Here is a 19,054-nt window from a genome sequence, read left to right as displayed (position 1 = left end):
TGGTGCACTTCAGCAACCGCTGCCCTTTTCACTAATAACTCCAGACTCCTGGAGCAATGTTTTGATTCTAGAGACAGACAATGAAGGAGAAGGCGCTCATAGTGCAGACTGTTTATTTTAAATAAGTTTAAAACAGCAATATAAGCAGAGCAATCATTTAAAAACTCGTACCATATAACTCACAGGGGTAAATTTACTAACATTCGTAATTTTCGGAAAAAGGTCAAAGTTCAATCACGAATGACATCGAAAGTGTAAAACTGCAACTTTTTGAATTTATTACGCCTAATTTACTAAGCTGTCGTATTCGGATTTTTCATTTGTTCCGATGTCGATGTCATTCGTGTTTTTTCCCCGTTTTTTATGGCAGTGATTAGCAAAACACTGCCGACTTTATCACAATGAATCTCGGCCGGATCTGTGTGATCCGTGCTGGGGTTCATTTTTTTTAAAATAAACACTGTAAAACGGAGAAAAAAAATGCGTGGGGTCCCCCCTCCTAAGCATAACCAGCCTCGGGCTCTTTGAGCCGACCCTGGTTGCAGAAATATGGGGAAAAAAATTACAGGGGTTCCCCCATATTTAAGCAACCAGCATCGGGCTCTGCGCCTGGTCCTGGTTCCAAAAATACGGGGGACAAAAAGAGTAGGGGTCCCCCGTATTTCTAAAACCAGCACCGGGCTCCACTAGCTGGACAGATAATGCCACAGCCGGGGGTCACTTTTATATAGTGCCCTGCGGCCGTGGCATCAAAAATCCAACTAGTCACCCCTGGCCGGGATACCCTGGGGGAGTGGGGACCCCTTCAATCAAGGGGTCCCCCCCCCCAGCCACCCAAGGGCCAGGGGTGAAGCCCGAGGCTGTCCCCCCCATCCAATTGGCTGCGGATGGGGGGCTGATAGCCTTTTGTGAAAATGAAAAGATATTGTTTTTAGTAGCAGTACTACAAGGCCCAGCAAGCCTCCCCCGCATGCTGGTACTTGGAGAACCACAAGTACCAGTATGCGGCGGAAAAACGGGCCCGCTGGTACCTGTAGTACTACTACTAAAAAAATACCCAAAAAAAGACAAAACACACACACCTTGAAAGTACAGTTTTATTACATGCATCCACACAAACATACATACATACTTACCTTATGTTCACACGAGGGTCTGTCCTCTTCTCCAGTAGAATCCATGGGGTACCTGTTGAATAAATTCTACTCACCAGATCCAGGGTCCCAGGCTCCTCGTAGCATCCATTTGTAATCCACGTACTTGAATAAAATAAAAAAACGGAGAGCCGAGCCACGCACTGAAAGGGGACCCATGTTTGCACATGGGCCCCCTTTCCCCGAATGCCAGAAACCCACTCTGACTGATGTCTAAGTGGGTTTCTTCAGCCAATCAGGGAGCGCTACGTTGTAGCACCCTCCTGATCGTCTGTGTGCTCCTGTACTGTCTGACACGGCAGTGTTACAATGTAGCGCCTATGCGCTCCATTGTAACCAATGGTGGGAACTTTCTGCCCTGCGGTTGACCGAAAGTGACCTCACTCGCCTGGGACCCTGGATCTGGTGAGTAGAATTTATTCAACAGGTACCCCATGGATTCTACTGGAGAAGAGGACAGACCCTCGTGTGAACATAAGGTAAGTATGTATGTATGTTTGTGTGGATGCATGTAATAAAACTTTACTTTCAAGGTGTGTGTGTCGTGTCTTTTTTTGGGTATTTTTTTAGTAGTAGTACTACAGGTACCAGCGGGCCCGTTTTTCCGCCGCATGCTGGTACTTGTGGTTCTCCAAGTACCAGCATGCGGGGGAGGCTTGCTGGGCCTTGTAGTACTGCTACTAAAAACAATATCTTTTCATTTTCACAAAAGGCTATCAGCCCCCCATCCGCAGCCAATTGGATGGGGGGGACAGCCTCGGGCTTCACCCCTGGCCCTTGGGTGGCTGGGGGGGGGGACCCCTTGATTGAAGGGGTCCCCACTCCCCCAGGGTACCCCGGCCAGGGGTGACTAGTTGGATTTTTGATGCCACGGCCGCAGGGCACTATATAAAAGTGACCCCCGGCTGTGGCATTATCTGTCCAGCTAGTGGAGCCCGGTGCTGGTTTTAAAAATACGGGGGACCTCTACTCTTTTTGTCCCCCGTATTTTTGGAACCAGGACCAGGCGCAGAGCCCGATGCTGGTTGCTTAAATATGGGGGAACCCCTGTCAATTTTCCCCCCATATTTCTGCAACCAGGATCGGCTCAAAGAGCCCGAGGCTGGTTATGCTTAGGAGGGGGGACCCCACGCAATTTTTTTAAAGAAAATAACCACTTTCCCACCCCTTCCCACTGATATACATGCACGGATCTCATGGATCCCTGCATGCCTATACAATCACGGATTAAAAAAGCAGGTCTGTTTTTTTTTTGCACTTTTTTACGAGTTGTAATTTTTCACGGCAGTGTTTGTTTTTTTTTGCTTTGCACTTCTTAGTAAATTACCGAGATTCATAGTTAAACAGCCGCGTTTTGACCGATGGTGTATTCATTCGTAATTTTTTTGTTGGACTTCCAAAAAATTACGAATGCCCTCAACACTGCCGTGATTATTGCTTAGTAAATTACCGAGATGACACTTTGATGAAAAAACGGCATCTCGGTCAAAATCGGGACCTTAGTAAATTTACCCCACAGTGTGGACTGTTTACCACATGGTTCAATGAAAATCCACCGGCATGTACTGCAAGCCCACTCGCCCCCCGCCTGGGACCTCACACCGCGCCACCGGTTTCGTCTAAACCATGACTCGTTGGGACACCTTCACCGACACAGACGATCAGAGCTGCTGCACAGATGGATACCTTAGCGTCGCGTTTTGTGTCAAACTTCGTCACGAGGCTGGCCTGTCCGACGCTCTACTTGGTTTAAATAACCCCAAATCTATTTTTTGCATCTGCCCACATCGTTTTAGACAATGGGACAGCTTATACTGCTCACATTATGAGCAGCCATTTCCACAGGTGCATTTAGCAGCAGGTTAAGAGTGCACATAGGGGGTAATTTCAAGTTGATCGCAGCAGGAAATTTTTTAGCAGTTGGGCAAAACCATGTGCACTGCAGGGGGGCAGATATAACATGTGCAGAGAGAGATAGATTTGGGTGTGGTGAGTTCAATCTGCAAACTAAATTGCAGTGTAAAAATAAAGCAGCCAGTATTTACCCTGCACAGAAACAAAATAACCCACCCAAATCTAACTCTCTCTGCAAATGTTATATCTGCCCCCCCCTGCAGTGCACATGGTTTTGCCCAACTGCTAAAAAATTTCCTGCTGCGATCAACTTGGAATTACCCCCATAGTAACAGATACAATAAAAAACACGTTTAAAAATCTATACATAATACCTATAGCAGTACATCAGGAAATACATAGCGAAAAAAAAAAAAAGATGACAGAGTTCAGTTCTTTAGACATTGGGTCTTAAAAAATAAGAATTTACTTACCGATAATTCTATTTCTCGGAGTCCGTAGTGGATGCTGGGGTTCCTGAAAGGACCATGGGGAATAGCGGCTCCGCAGGAGACAGGGCACAAAAAGTAAAGCTTTAGGATCAGGTGGTGTGCACTGGCTCCTCCCCCTATGACCCTCCTCCAAGCCTCAGTTAGGATACTGTGCCCGGACGAGCGTACACAATAAGGAAGGATTTTGAATCCCGGGTAAGACTCATACCAGCCACACCAATCACACTGTACAACCTGTGATCTGAACCCAGTTAACAGTATGATAACAGCGGAGCCTCTGAAAAGATGGCTCACAACAATAATAACCCGATTTTTGTAACTATGTACAAGTAATGCAGATAATCCGCACTTGGGATGGGCGCCCAGCATCCACTACGGACTCCGAGAAATAGAATTATCGGTAAGTAAATTCTTATTTTCTCTATCGTCCTAGTGGATGCTGGGGTTCCTGAAAGGACCATGGGGATTATACCAAAGCTCCCAAACGGGCGGGAGAGTGCGGATGACTCTGCAGCACCGAATGAGAGAACTCCAGGTCCTCCTTAGCCAGGGTATCAAATTTGTAGGATTTTACAAACGTGTTTGCCCCTGACTAAATAGCCGCTCGGCAAAGTTGTAAAGCCGAGACCCCTCGGGCAGCCGCCCAAGATGAGCCCACCTTCCTTGTGGAATGGGCATTTACATATTTTGGCTGTGGCAGGCCTGCCACAGAATGTGCAAGCTGAATTGTATTACACATCCAACTAGCAATAGTCTGCTTAGAAGCAAGAGCACCCAGTTTGTTGGGTGCATACAGGATAACAGCAAGTCAGTTTTCCTGACTCCAGCCGTCCTGGAACCTATACTTTCAGGGCCCTGACAACATCCAGCAACTTGGAGTCCTCCAAGTCCCTAGTAGGCGCAAGGCACCACAATAAGCTGGTTCAGGTGAAACACTGACACCACCTTAGGGAGAGAACTGGGGACGAGTCCGCAGCTCTGCCCTGTCCGAATGGACAAACAGATATGGGCTTTTTTGAGAAAAACCCCACCAATTTGACACTCGCCTGGCCCAGGCCAGGGCCAAGAGCATGGTCACTTTTCATGTGAGATGCTTCAAATCCACAGATTTGACTGGCTTTAAACCAATGTGATTTGAGGAATCCCAGAACTACGTTGAGATCCCACAGTGCCACTGGAGGCACAAAAGGGGGTTGTATATGCAATACTCCCTTGACAAACTTCTGGACTTCAGGAACTGAAGCCAATTCTTTCTGGAAGAAAATCGACAGGGCCGAAATTTGAACCTTAATGGGCCCCAATTTGAGGCCCATAGACACTCCTGTTTGCAGGAAATGCAGGAATCGACCGAGTTGAAATTTCTTCGTGGGGCCTTCCTGGCCTAACACCACGCAACATATTTTCGCCACATGTGGTGATAATGTTGTGCGGTCACCTCCTTCCTGGCTTTGACCAGGGTAGGAATGACCTCTTCCGGAATGCCTTTTTCCCTTAGGATCCGGCGTTCCACCGCCATGCCGTCAAACGCAGCTGCGGTAAGTCTTGGAACAGACATGGTACTTGCTGAAGCAAGTCCCTTCTTAGCGGCAGAGGCCATAAGTCCTCTGTGAGCATCTCTTGAAGTTCCGGGTACCAAGTCCTTCTTGGCCAATCCGGAGCCATGAGTATAGTTCTTACTCCTCTACGTCTTATAATTCTCAGTACCTTAGGTATGAGAAGCAGAGGAGGGAACACATACACCGACTGGTACACCCACGGTGTTACCAGAACGTCCACAGCTATTGCCTGAGGGTCTCTTGACCTGGCGCAATACCTGTCCCGTTTTTTGTTCAGACGGGACGCCATCATGTCCACCTTTGGTATTTCCCAACGGTTCACCATCATGTGGAAAAACTTCCCGATGAAGTTTCCACTCTCCCGGGTGGAGGTCGTGCCTGCTGAGGAAGTCTGCTTCCCAGTTTCCACTCCCGGAATGAAACACTGCTGACAGTGCTATCACATGATTTTCCGCCCAGCGAAAAGTCCTTGCAGTTTTTGCCATTGCCCTCCTGCTTCTTGTGCCGCCCTGTCTGTTTACGTGGGCGACTGCCGTGATGTTTTTCCCACTGGATCAATACCGGCTGACCTTGAAGCAGAGGTCTTGCTAAGCTTAGAGCATTATAAATTTACCCTTAGCTCCAGTATATTTATGTGGAGAAAAGTCTCCAGACTTGATCACACTCCCTGGAAATTTTTTCCTTGTGTGACTGCTCCCCAGCCTCTCGGGCTGGCCTCCGTGGTCACCAGCATCCAATCCTGAATGCCGAATCTGCGGCCCTCTAGAAGATGAGCACTCTGTAACCACCACAGGAGAGACACCCTTGTCCTTGGATATAGGGTTATCCGCTGATGCATCTGAAGATGCGATCCGGACCTTTTGTCCAGCAGATCCCACTGAAAAGTTCTTGCGTGAAATCTGCCGAATGGAATTGCTTCGTAGGAAGCCACCATTTTTACCAGGACCCTTGTGCAATGATGCACTGACACTTTTCCTGGTTTTAGGAGGTTCTTGACTAGCTCGGATAACTCCCTGGCTTTCTCATCCGGGAGAAACACCTTTTTCTGGACTGTGTCCAGAATCATCCCTAGGCACAGCAGACGTGTCGTCAGGATCAGCTGCGATTTTGGAATATTTAGAATCCATCCGTGCTGTTGTAGCAGTATCCGAGATAGTGCTACTCCGACCTCCAACTGTTCCCTGGACTTTGCCCTTATCAGGAGATCGTCCAAGTAAGGGGTAATTAAGACGCCTTTTCTTCGAAGAAGAATCATCATTTCGGCCATTACCTTGGTAAAGACCCGGGGTGCCGTGGACAATCCAAACGGCAGCGTCTGAAACTGACAGTGACAGTTCTATACCACGAACCTGAGGTACCCTTAGTGAGAAGGGCAAATTTGGGACATGGAGGTAAGCATCCCTGATGTCCCGGGACACTATATAGTCCCCTTCTTCCTGTTCGTTATCACTGCTCTGAGTGACTCCATCTTGATTTGAACCTTTGTAAGTGTTCAAATTTTTTTAGATTTAGAATAGGTCTCACCTAGCCTTCTGGCTTCAGTACCACAATATAGTGTGGAATAATACCCCTTTCCTTGTTGTAGGAGGGGTAATTTGATTATCACCTGCTGGGAATACAGCTTGTGAATTTTTTCCCATACTGCCTCCTTGTCGGAGGGATACCTTGGTAAAGCAGACTTCAGGAGCCTGCGAGGGGGAAACGTTTCGACATTCCAATCTGTACCCCTGGGATACTACTTGTAGGATCCAGGGGTCCTGTACGGTCCCAGCGTCATGCTGAGAGCTTGGCAGAAGCGGTGGAAGGCTTCTGTTCCTGGGAATGGGCTGCCTGCTGCAGTCTTCTTCCCTTTCCTCTATCCCTGGGCAAATATGACTCTTATAGGGACGAAAGGACTGAGGCTGAAAAGACGGTGTCTTTTTCTGCAGAGATGTGACTTAGGGTAAAAACGGTGGATTTTCCAGCAGTTGCCGTGGCCACCAGGTCCGATGGACCGACCCCAAATAACTCCTCTTCCTTTATACGGCAATACACCTTTGTGCCGTTTGGAATCTGCATCACCTGACCACTGTCGTGTCCATAAACATCTTCTGGCAGATATGGACATCGCACTTACTCATGATGCCAGAGTGCAAATATCCCTCTGTGCATCTCGCATATATAGAAATGCATCCTTTAAATGCTCTATAGTCAATAAAATACTGTCCCTGTCAAGGGTATCAATATTTTTAGTCAGGGAATCCGACCAAGCCACCCCAGCTCTGCACATCCAGGCTGAGGCGATCGCTGGTCGCAGTATAACACCAGTATGTGTGTATATACTTTTATATGATATTTTCCAGCCTCCTGTCAGCTGGCTCCTTGAGGACGGCCCTATCTATAGACGGTACCGCCACTTGTTTTGATAAGCGTGTGAGCGCCTTATCCACCCTAAGGGGTGTTTCCCAACGCGCCCTAACTTCTGGCGGGAAAGGGTATACCGCCAATAATTTTCTATCGGGGGGAACCCACGCATCATCACACACTTCATTTAATTTATCTGATTCAGGAAAAACTACAGGTAGTTTTTTCACATCCCACATAATACCCTCTTTTGTGGTACTTGTAGTATCAGAAATATGTAACACCTCCTTCATTGCCCTTAACGTGTGGCCCTAATAAGGAATACGTTTGTTTATTCACCGTCGACACTGGATTCAGTGTCCGTGTCTGTGTCGACCGACTAAGGTAAACGGGCGTTTTAAAACCCCTGACGGTGTTTTTGAGACGTCTGGACCGGTACTAATTGTTTGTCGGCCGTCTCATGTCGTCAACCGACCTTGCAGCGTGTTGACATTATCACGTAATTCCCTAAATAAGCCATCCATTCCGGTGTCGACTCCCTAGAGAGTGACATCACCATTACAGGCAATTGCTCCACCTCCTCACCAACATCGTCCTCATACATGTCGACACACACGTACCGACACACAGCACACACACAGGGAATGCTCTGATAGAGGACAGGACCCACTAGCCCTTTGGAGAGACAGAGGGAGAGTTTGCCAGCACACACCAAAAAACGCTATAATTATATAGGGACAACCTTATATAAGTGTTTTCCCTTATAGCATCTTTTTATATATTTCTAACGCCAAATTAGTGCCCCCCCTCTCTGTTTTAACCCTGTTTCTGTAGTGCAGTGCAGGGGAGAGCCTGGGAGCCTTCCCTCCAGCCTTTCTGTGAGGGAAAATGGCGCTGTGTGCTGAGGAGATAGGCCCCGCCCCTTTTTCGGCGGGCTCGTCTCCCGCTCTTCAACGGATTCTGGCAGGGGTTAAATATCTCCATATAGCCCCCGGAGGCTATATGTGAGGTATTTTTTGCCAAAAAATAGGTTTACATTGCCTCCCAGGGCGCCCCCCTCCCAGCGCCCTGCACCCTCAGTGACTGCCGTGTGAAGTGTGCTGAGAGCAATGGCGCACAGCTGCAGTGCTGTGCGCTACCTTAAGAAGACTGAGGAGTCTTCTGCCGCCGATTCTGGACCTTCTTCTCTTTTCAGCATCTGCAAGGGGGCCGGCGGCGAGGCTCCGGTGACCATCCAGGCTGTACCTGTGATCGTCCCTCTGGAGCTAATGTCCAGTAGCCAAAGAAGCCAATCCATCCTGCACGCAGGTGAGTTCACTTCTTCTCCCCTAAGTCCCTCGTTGCAGTGATCCTGTTGCCAGCAGGACTCACTGTAAAATAAAAAACCTAAGCTAAACTTTTCTAAGCAGCTCTTTAGGAGAGCCACCTAGATTGCACCCTTCTCGGCCGGGCACAAAAATCTAACTGAGGCTTGGAGGAGGGTCATAGGGGGAGGAGCCAGTGCACACCACCTGATCCTAAAGCTTTACTTTTTGTGCCCTGTCTCCTGCGGAGCCGCTATTCCCCATGGTCCTTTCAGGAACCCCAGCATCCACTAGGACGATAGAGAAATATTATTAAAAGAACAAAGAAACAGTTTGCATCATGTATTGACAGAATATGTGATAAGAGACACGTATATATATATATATATATACATACATATACATGCATACACACACGCACACACACACACACACACACACACACACACACACACACACACACACACAAGAGAACCTATAACATTTATATATAGGAATCAAAAAACCCTTCATCATAACACTTGCATCGGGATGCCCGGTCAGATATATATCTACATACTACAGTACATATCTGTGGCTGCAACTTAATATCGTTAGATGGTATTCGGCTACTTAAGGGCATGCATGTTGCTCATCAGGCTCATTGAACTGTCATTTCAGCATAGCATGCAGTTTTAAACAGTGCTGGAGGAATCTCTCAGTGAAGATGTTACTTTATTTTGTTAGAAACAGAAAAGACGAGACAGTAGATGTATATATTCTTTATATATGTGTATATCATTAGGGTAATTTTCTCTGACCCCTTTTCTTCTTACTTGTCTAATTTAGACTTCAGCTTGAAGAAAAAAGGCCTAGTTGATTCCCTCATAGGTAAAAAATAGGTAAATAAACATGCATGCCCTTTAGTAACCGAATACCATCTAACGATATTAAGTTGCAGTCACAGATATGTACTGTAGTATGTAGATATATATCTGACCGGGCAAGTGTTATGATGAAGGGTTTTTTGATTCCTATATAAAAATGTTATAGGTTCTCTAGTATGTGTGTGTATATATATATATATATATATATAGCCTCCCCCAGGGTACCCCGGCCAGGGGTGACTAGTTGGATATTTGATGCCACGGCCGCAGGGCACGGTATAAAAGTGACCCCCGGCTGTGGCATTATCTGTCCAGCTAGTGGAGCCCGGTGCTGGTTTTAAAAATACGGGGGACCCCTACGCTTTTTGTCCCCCGTATTTTTGGAACCAGGACCAGGCGCAGAGCCCGATGCTGGTTGCTTAAATATGGGGGAACCCCTGTCCATTTTTTTCCCATATTTCTGCAACCAGGATCGGCTCAAAGAGCCCGAGGCTGGTTTGCCTTAGGAGGGGGGACCCCACGCAATTTTTTTTAAACATTTAAACTTTATTTTTTTTTAAAACAAAGTGCACAATGAAGCCCAGCACGGATCTCTCAGATCCGGCCGAGATTCATTGTATTAAAGTCGGCAGTGTTTTACAAGTCACTCACGTAAAACACTGCCTAAAAAAACGAATGACATCGACATCGGAAAACCCGAAAATGCAGAATACGGCAGCTTAGTAAATTAGTCGTAACAAATTCAAAAAGTTGCAGTTTTACACTTTCGATGTCATTCGTGATTATTCTCCCACCAAATCGGGAGAATTACGAATGTTAGTAAATATACCCCTGTGAGTTTTATGGTACGAGTTTTTAAATGATTGCTCTGCTTATATTGCTGATTTAAACTTATTTAAAATAAACAGTCTGCACTATGAGCGCCTTTTCCTTCATTGTCTGTCTCTAGAATCATATATATATATATTAGCAATTGCTTTCGTTGGGTGCCAGGGCTTGCCATAGTCCCTTTTTGAAAAATATGGGTGGGGGGCACCAATGCTTTTTCTTGCCAGGGCACCAGGGTATCAAAATGTCTAGCTACAAATTCATCAGGACCTGGTGGGGTTTGTTCAAGGCCGTCAGGCCCCGGATAACACCAGAAGGGTGATTGATATCCTAGATGCCTTCTCTGCATCGACTAAACCTCTACTGCTGCTTTCGTTGGATGCAGAGAGGGCATTTGATAGGCTACACTGGGGTTACCTACAGGCAGTATTAATAACATTTGGAATAATTGGCAGAGCCCTATCTTCAATCGCTGCCTTATATTCTAACCCATCGGCTTCAGTATATATAAATGGCATGCTCTCTGCTCCTTTCTCAATCTCAAATGGTACTCGTCAGGGTTGCCCTCTGTCCCCCTTGGTTTTCGCCCCTTGCGATAGAACCTCTCGCTGAATGCATTAGAATCAATTCTGAGATAACAGGCCCAATTCTATTTGAACATCCTTACAAAATCTGCCTCTTCACAGATGATGTGCTGCTGACTCTCACGAATCCTGTTTCTTCCTTCCAGAAACTACATGATTTGTTAGAATACTCTTCCGTATCATTTTACAAGTTGTACTGCTCTAAGACGGAAGCTCTCCTCATCAATTTCCCTTCCAGTTTACTTGACTCACTGAAATCTGGTTATAATTATGCCTGGCCAGATAGAAGCCTTAAATATCTGGGAATCCAACTCTCCCTGAAAGTTTCGGATTTAATCTACTGCAATTATCCCCCCTTATTAAAGTTTTTTTGTTTGACGGATGATTGGATGATGCAAAATGTCTTATGGTTAGGCCGCATAGCAGCCCTGAAAATGGTTCTATGCCCCAAATTGTTATATTTATTTAGAGCCATTCCTATTTTATTACCTAACTCTCTACTTGCTAAATTTTATAAGGTGCTGGGGAGATATGTTTGGAAGGGGAAGAAACCAAGACTAGCCCGTCGTACATTAGATCTTCCCAAATTGCAAGGGGGCTAGACCTTTCCAGATCTACATTTATATCAGGTGGCCTGTATTCTTTCCTCCCTAGGGGCTTGGATGGAGACAGATAACCCTAAAGCATGGGTTCAACTTGAGCGTGGACTTATCTCCCCTTTCCCCTATTAGATATTCTATGGTTACCTTTTACGGAGGGAAAACACGTGGAGGCCCTATCTATTACAATGCAGGCATCCCATAAGGCTTGGTCAGTCCTGGTGCACAAAACCGAGGAGTTCTCCCTCCCTTCTGTGGAGCTCTCACTAAAAGATTTGGCGTGCTTGATTCCAGATTTAATCTTTGATTCTTGATTATCCCAGGGCATTGGCGTTTCTATCATGGGTGCAAAGTGTGCGGTGCACACGGGCCCCTGGGTCCAGGGGGGCTCACACCGCACCCATATTTTAGTACTCACCTCGGGCGCTGCAGTCGCATCCGTTGCACAAAAAAAATCCAATCCAAAATGGGCGCCGCGCATGCAGTTTGAATTTTGTCTCCGGAACATGGTGGACGCCATGTTTCCGGAGACCTGCGCAGTAGGCTCTGGCACAATGTCGGAGCCTACGGCGCCGTGGAGTGGAGGGGGCCCATCTGGAGTCTGCACACGGGCCCCCTCCTCGCTTAAGACACCCCTGTCCCAGGGCATCGTGAAGTTGCAGGATATAACGGATTTGGGTACCCTGTTGTCATATTCTTAAATTCAATTTAAGTTCTCCATTTCACAGAGAGATTTCTATAAATATCTCCAGTTAAGACACTGGTTAAGGAGTGTGTCACCACCCTCTCATAAATTGTCCTCTATCCCTAGATATGTATTTGACCTGATTGCTAAAGCAAAAAGTAGACGTGCTACATCTAGATGGTACTCTCTTTTGATTACATCTAAAACAACTACAGAATTCTCCTCTCTTTGCAAATGGGAAATTGACCTCGCCTGTACCATATCAGAGGACGAATGGCGGTCAGTATTCCATACTTGTTTCACTCTGTCTAAATGCATGTCCCATATAGAACAATTTTATTAAATTCTGCATAGACAGTATTTAACACCTGCTCTCCTTCACTGCATGTAGCCCACTACATCTAATGATTGTTGGCGTAATTGTGGAAGGGTGGGTACCCGCTATCATATATTTTGGTCTTGCCCTCTGATTAAATATTTATGGAACCAGGGAGAGCTACATTGCAACTCTACCTGTGGATTTTCAAAATAGAATTAAAAATTCATTAAAAAACACAGAGTGGTATGAGACAAGAATGGCACTAGGAGACCCTCCCATAGTATTGGAAACTTGAATGTTTATGGTGTTGTGGGGCCCCAGCCTCCTCATGTTTCCGAAACAACTGGACTAGCAGGTTTCCCGTTATGTAAATTGTAATGTGTTTTACTTAAAAGATACATAGGGAAAAACTGATAGGATGTATATGACATTGTTAATTTGCGAGTATTCTTGTTATATACGATGTCACCTATAAATGACACAATTGTTATTATACTCACCATGTCATGCTTATTATATGTATCTTGATACTTTACTTATTACATGACTAATATTGTACTATGAAGTGATGCATTAATAAACAAGTTTTCTGGCTCATTTCAACGGTACTGGAATTTCCCCTACCTCCTAACCCAAAATTAGCATTACTACACTTGCTACCGGAAATTATTTCTCCCTCGGACAGATATGTAATGGGTCCTATATTAGCCTCTGCAAAGCTTCTGCTAGCACGAAACTGGCGTGCGCCTATAATTCCTGCATTTACCGAGGTTGAAATCGCTGTGCAATCTCACTTTGAATTTGAAACGGCAGGTACCCCTTACATCAGTTCCGTGGCAACGGCTTCCCCCCTAGCAAAATGGTCTGCTTGGAGCAATTACAAAGTACAACAATCCCTCTAAATATTAGCTACCGGGGGCTTAATGTTAATGTAAATTTGTTGGCTGTTATGATATACTTCCTTAACAATTCTTAAAGACCCCCCACAGGCTGAATCATATCTTCTTTCTAATCAAAGAATACTGTGTTTTCTTCAATACTGTCATACTGTACGGTTTATTCTCTTTTCGATGCATTGAATGTACCTGCTGCGTTACCCTTCCCTTTTTCCCACCCCCATTTTTTTTCTCTTTCTGTACCCTATTCCCCATCCTATGTTTGTGTAACCGTTGACAAATACCAATAAAAAATTAAATAAATAAAAAATGTCTAGCTACAGCTTCTGCTTGCAGCTGTATATTTAAAGTAATATCTTTCCCGGCTGTAATGACAAGTAAACAAAATAAGAGTGTGGGGGGTAAATTTACCAAAACCATATATTCACTTAAAGCAAAACTGATGGAAAACTGACCACAAACCCAATATTAGAACACTTTAGAACATAGGCGGTAGGTGCAGGGATAATGTGTAAAAAATAGAAAGTAATATTGTTCTTTACAGTCGGCTTGCTGGCGCTTGTGGAAAAATAAGTGCCAGCATGCCCAAACATTAATGGCTCGCAGGCCAGGTCCAGCAACAGACATTTTGGGGCCCCGTAGAGTGATAACTCTTGGTGCCCCCTTAGATTTTATATATATATATATATATATATATCTATATATATATATAATTGCAACAGAATTTGCTGTGCTATATAAGAAACTGTTTTATATATATATATATATATATATATATATATTTACTTATTTATTTATACACATATACCACAGTCTGTCTCTCCCTAATGACTCCATGCTGCATTCCCAGCTCCCCCACCCCTTCCCAAAGCCCTATATCCCATCACCAAGCTACCCTTACCCTGGGGAGAGACTCATTTGTCATGCACTCCCCAGTATCCAGATCCGGACACTGCACAGCAGGAACCATGTGGCTCTCACACCCCACCAGAAGAGGCCGGTGCAGGGCACAGGAATCCTGCAACAGAGCTGGACCCGGAAGAGCAGGCGCACAGTCACTGTAAATGAATTTTTTTGGAGTTTACTTGGCGCTTCACTGTACTAGGTGGTAGCCTCGTAACTTCACTAATGGACTTATCCCTATAAGTCCAATTGTTATCTAAAGAAATGTGGGGATTGTGAAGAAGATGGCGCTACCGTGTCTAAAAGGATGTGTGAAAGGCTCCTGTCACTCTGAGCTGCGCCCCACCGTCTACAGCTCGCAGGCCTATTTGAACAAGGCAGCTCACATCCCTGTCGGGCGCTAAGGTTTAGACTGCTACACTTGCTGCGTCGGCATTGAGACCATATCTGAATCAGGGTCCTTGTTCAAAACTGACAACATATACAAGGACTGAGAAGTAAGAACACACTGTGCACTGCATTGGGAGGTTACCATATAGAAGGTGCATCTATGCAAAACCCAAGCAATTTGAAATTCCCATCCAGTGCCCTTCATAAATAAAGTTCTGTGATTCCAAATCAGTTTACAAAAAATTAACCTGACATTGCATCATTGTAACATTGATTACAGTGCCCAGTTATCCAGTGCTTACTGCCAGTATATTTTATTTACACAGATATTTTAAGCAGTCTTAACACTCTCTTCCAACGAAGTGTTGTCAGGTGATTCCCGATTATTGTTCTTGAATGGGAGCTTACCAGTAAATGTGTATTGTAATGCAGTAAAGACATCACTAAGTATCCCAATCTTACTATGAAGGCAGACGCTCAACTTACCTCCCAGCTTATATGTACACATGTGTCAGAGAGGAATGTCAGCACTGGAGGCCTGCACTGTGCGGGTGGTCCTGCTGCTGTCGTGATATCTGAGGCATCCGAGTAAGGCCCATACTAAAATACAGAAAGTCTCTGTCACAGTATATACTTTGATTTAATATACATTACAATATATGCTTGGCCTACAATACACTCCAGAGAGAAATGTTATGAGTACACCAAACAAGAAGTGTCCAAAATGAAAACATAAGCTTTATTTTTATTACATTTTTTCTTTTTACTAGTTTAAAAAAATCCTGTGCTGTGTACTTTAATAGCAGTTAGTTATTGTTATATAGTGACACAGATATATATATATATATATATATATATATACACACACACATACACACACACATATATATATACATATATATATATATATATATATATATATACACACACACATGCACACAGATTGGAATGTAATAAGCATGTAGGAATTGCACTACAGTGTACTGAACTCCGCAAAACTCTATTAGCTCACAGAGGAACTACAGCTGAACCACTATTGTGAAATGCAATGCACAGACCACCTTGCATGGGACGTCAGAACAATTACTTTTACTCAACCAAATAGCTGGGAATGTTTAATTATCTGCTCAACTGATTGTCAAATCCAGTAAAACGTCACCAGATTACACCAAGCTGCTGCCATTGTTACAAACATTAACACATATATATATATATATATATATGAAACTTGAATCGGCACTCACCCTCAGCTATGATAAGATTGCTCCGGTGCCATCAGGAAATGTTGGACATGTGTTGTATGTATGTATATATATATATATATATATATATATATATATTGCCGTGGATTAAAGCCAATTGTTTATATACAATTGTGTGGTAACACTTTCTCGTGCACTCCTTTTTTCCATATGTAAAACAATTCCTGTCAGCTAATTCCCCGAGTACTCATTCATTGATATGTTTGGGTGAGGTTCTGTCTCTTTAAGCCAATAGGCAAGCAGACCTAACCCCATAAAAAACAGACTGTGTTCAAATCTGTTTGATACCTGGTGGCAAATGACGCTGAGTGAGTACAGGGACCGGCCAGAAGGGCACACTTTGATGTAGTTGGCCAGCATAGCAAATGATTAACATACTTTGAAACCAATATTCCCTAAATTTAAATGAAATACACTTTGGAGTGTAATTAGGTGAATGCAGAGCATGTATGATTGATTGTTTAATATATATATATATATATATATATATGCCTATTCTAGTACCCCACTAGTTCTGCACTAACCAGACTATACTGAACATGTGTGTCACTAATACTGTGGATGGTCACTGTGTGCTGCATCACAAGTGGTACTTTGCAATTCCAATATACTCAGTGGGGCATATTTACTAAAAGTCAATTTGGGACGACTTTAATCAATTTTTGGTCGCTGTTTGGCCAGTTTTTGATCACTTTTGTGTTTCAGGGTCTAAATCCCACATTTACTAACATGATTTTTGATTTATTTTTTAGACAATGTCAAAAATCATCTGTTAGTAAATGTGTGATTTAGACTCTGAAACACAAAATTGATAAAAAAAATCGACCAAAAATGTATTAGAATCCACCCAAATCGACTTTAGTAAATATACCGCACTGACACTAATTCTAAGACCTCTACTGACATTCCAGCAGCTATAATAAGGAAAGTTCTTACGGACATTTATTACGTCATTCAAAACGAGGTGCAAGCCTACAAATATTACAGTATCTATGGTGATTTATATGTCTTATAAACCACCCTGTATGTTGTTTTATATGATACAGTGATTGGTCATTGATCTGTTGTTGTTTTTTTATCAGTCACTTATGTTTTTATTTCTGTTACAGTATATATTGATTACGTGTGTTCCTAAGGATATCTGCCTATATTTTATCTGGCATCAGCCTATATCTTGTTCATGCTTCCTACTAGCGCCTCATTCCCTCCCCCCTCCCCTCCCCCATCCCCTCTGTTTTATGAGAGGCTGGCAGACCCCCCTTTTCCTGTAGCTGCAGCGTGACGGCTACCGGTTAGAATCTGAGCTCAATAGTAAGTCTAGGCGCTGGGTTATTCCAATTTTAATTTGTCTCTTTCAAATTTCAACATAAATGTGAAAAAAAATGTTTTGGCTGTCATTCTAATAGCATAACAATCCAATATGTTTCAATGTGTGCATGTTTGTTTCCTCATCCTTGCTCTGGAGATAATATATTTGAGTAAATAAAACAATTAGCATTTAAATAGAAGGTAATATGAACTATAAGAATAGTAAGCACTTAAAGTGGTTATGGAAACATTTGATGGGTATAGTAAAACCGGATACACAGTCACAGTGAACAAAGAAACAAGCACGTCTAATGATGGCATTGAAGGCTTATACCAGAAACTGTGAGTGACACATGAATTTTCATGAAGCAATGAATAGAGCGACTCACTCCTCCGTCATTCAGAGCTCGTACTCTGAATTGATAAGTGCTTCCAGGAAGCAGATCACTGACTGTACACTCCAAGTCACAACCATGATAGACCTCAGTGATATGTCCTCCAGGTACACCGAGCTCTAAGCTGTACTCAGATACCTGGCACCCAGATTCCGTCACAGGGGCATCTGAGGAGAAAATCAGAGCAATGTAATCAAACTGAAAAATGGCTGTTGGAAGCAAGTCATATCATAGTAATGCCTTCTAAAACAAGGACACAGGACAGTTCTAGCATGTTATATGGTTTACTAAGGCAGCAAGGCTTATGGGAGTATATCCTGGGATTTAGGTCAAGCCTAAGAGCTGCTTAATTACCTAATATTAAACCTGGATAATGCCAACCCATCTCAGACCCCTAGAAGTGAAGTCTTATTTTAGGCACATAAAATAAATTCTAGGAGGTGGCTGGTCTTTAGAACTGGGATAATTTGTCTCATTGTGTGCTTCCCTCTAATATAACAAATGGTTTTTACCAACACTGGCGCTGGTGCATCCTGTTCACCCAGATCTAGATCTTGCAAAGACTTCCAGCAGGGGCAGACACTGTTATTTGCGTTGGTGTCCGGCGGCTCAGCACAGCACTACAATAAAGAAACTTTGCATAAACTATGGCTCCCAGCAGCCCTTGCTGCCAGAGCTCACATCAGCAAGGGCTGCTGGGAACTATAGTTTATGCAATTTCTTTATTGTAGTGCTGTGCGGAGCCACCGGACACCAACGCGAATAACAGTGGCTGCTGCCTGCTTTAGTCGTTGCCAGGCGTCACTAAAGGTGCATGGGAAGGGGTTGACTGGTTCTGCCTGTACAAAGTGAAACTACCTCTTGGCCACGGGTGGCACTGCCGGCAAGCGCCCCCCTTCGCCTGGCGCCCCTGTGAGTGCCATCCTGGCCAATGGGTAGATACACCCCTGGTAACTAGTGTCATCGCTGAGGCATGAGATACAAATTGATACTACTAGTGTCACTGGAGATGTCTGACTTGTGTGCAGGTGATAGACAGACTGTATATTTTGTATTCATTTCTGTTCACTAAAAACAAAACAAAAAACAACAACAAGTAAAACACAGAGAGGATACAATCACAGCAAATAATGATTTTATGTTTAATACATATGTACATATGAACAGCGATCAATACTTTAAACTACAGCAAAGTGGTTACTTACCCCATTGTAAATATACTTCTTTGTGCTTTGGTTTGCCTACCACTCTCGGTGCTGGACAAGGACCTGGTGCTACACATAATGTGCGAATAGGCTGACTCTCAGAACACTGAGG

The 19,054-nt window shown here is 44.2% G+C and overlaps 1 protein-coding gene across 3 annotated transcripts in view; it reads right to left on the bottom strand.

Moving 5' to 3' along the window:
- FNDC3B (fibronectin type III domain containing 3B) overlaps positions 1 to 19,054 on the bottom strand; it is a 617,129-nt gene that overhangs the window by 131,554 nt on the left and 466,521 nt on the right. For all 3 annotated transcript variants that reach the window (XM_063916263.1, XM_063916264.1, XM_063916265.1), the window contains exons 18-20: positions 18,943 to 19,048; positions 17,732 to 17,904; positions 15,259 to 15,372 (exon numbers count right to left, since the gene is read on the bottom strand). In XM_063916263.1, coding sequence (XP_063772333.1) covers positions 15,259 to 15,372; positions 17,732 to 17,904; positions 18,943 to 19,048 — 393 coding nt within the window. The remainder of the gene's footprint in view (positions 1 to 15,258; positions 15,373 to 17,731; positions 17,905 to 18,942; positions 19,049 to 19,054) is intronic.

Source organism: Pseudophryne corroboree, chromosome 4 (genome assembly GCF_028390025.1).
Source record: "Pseudophryne corroboree isolate aPseCor3 chromosome 4, aPseCor3.hap2, whole genome shotgun sequence".
In the NCBI taxonomy this organism is placed as follows: Eukaryota; Metazoa; Chordata; class Amphibia; order Anura; family Myobatrachidae; genus Pseudophryne; species Pseudophryne corroboree.
The sequence above is the reverse complement of the archived record's forward strand: the minus strand, read 5'-3'. Positions and strand labels throughout refer to the sequence as shown.